We start from the raw sequence: 698 nt of genomic DNA, 5'->3' as shown, positions 1-698 counted from the left end.
AAAATGAATAAACGGAGTCTCTCCAACTTCACCACTGAGCGAAATAGAGAAAAATTGCTCTTCATAATCCAGACAAATCATTCCTCACCTCAAAACAAATCTCTGCCCAACAGCTTCCCCTTGAATTGCACTACATATTAGTAAAGGTTTTGAAGTACTTTGATTTGACCACCACTCATTACTTACTTTCAATAATATCAAAAAGAATATTTAAATTTCTTAAATGCCCATACTTGCGCTATTAAACCACAGTCACTAAGATAAGCTTTTTTCACTAGGAGGTGATTTCAGTAAATAAGGTAACTTCTTATCCTCTTCTTTTCTTTAACATACATTAAAAAACCAAAAACATCTCTCTACGTGCTCTTTGTGAATACAATCTTCACTGAATTTCTCTTCACTTTCTTCATATCTGCATTATTATGTATAAAATATTTAACAACAGTCTCGTTCTTATAATTATAACTATCAGTAACATCAAACTCGTTAACAGTTGTTACAGTATCCCCATCACTTGCATTCTGTCTTTCCAAAAACTCCATAACCCATCTAGGTCTCTTAACATGGCTATACAAACCTCCCATTGCAATTGTAATAATTTCAACATTGCTTAGTTTTGCACTCAATATCAGTCTACACCATTGTTGGGTTGCATGTGTTTGAAAGACAACTACAAACACTCTAGGTTTTTTAGGAAT

At 33.2% G+C, this 698-nt stretch overlaps 1 pseudogene across 1 annotated transcript in view; it reads right to left on the bottom strand.

The window, feature by feature from the left end:
- Positions 1–372, bottom strand: part of TEOVI_000819400:pseudogene — a 592-nt pseudogene extending 220 nt beyond the window's left edge. The window contains 3 exon segments of the mRNA in view: positions 1–198; positions 201–272; positions 274–372. Coding sequence covers positions 1–198; positions 201–272; positions 274–372 — 369 coding nt within the window.
- Between the last annotated feature and the right edge of the window lie 326 nt (positions 373–698).

This window comes from Trypanosoma equiperdum, assembly GCF_001457755.1.
Source record: "Trypanosoma equiperdum strain OVI genome assembly, contig: ctg_1309, whole genome shotgun sequence".
NCBI lineage: Eukaryota > Euglenozoa > Kinetoplastea > Trypanosomatida > Trypanosomatidae > Trypanosoma > Trypanosoma equiperdum.
This window is presented reverse-complemented; position numbering and strand designations above follow the sequence as displayed.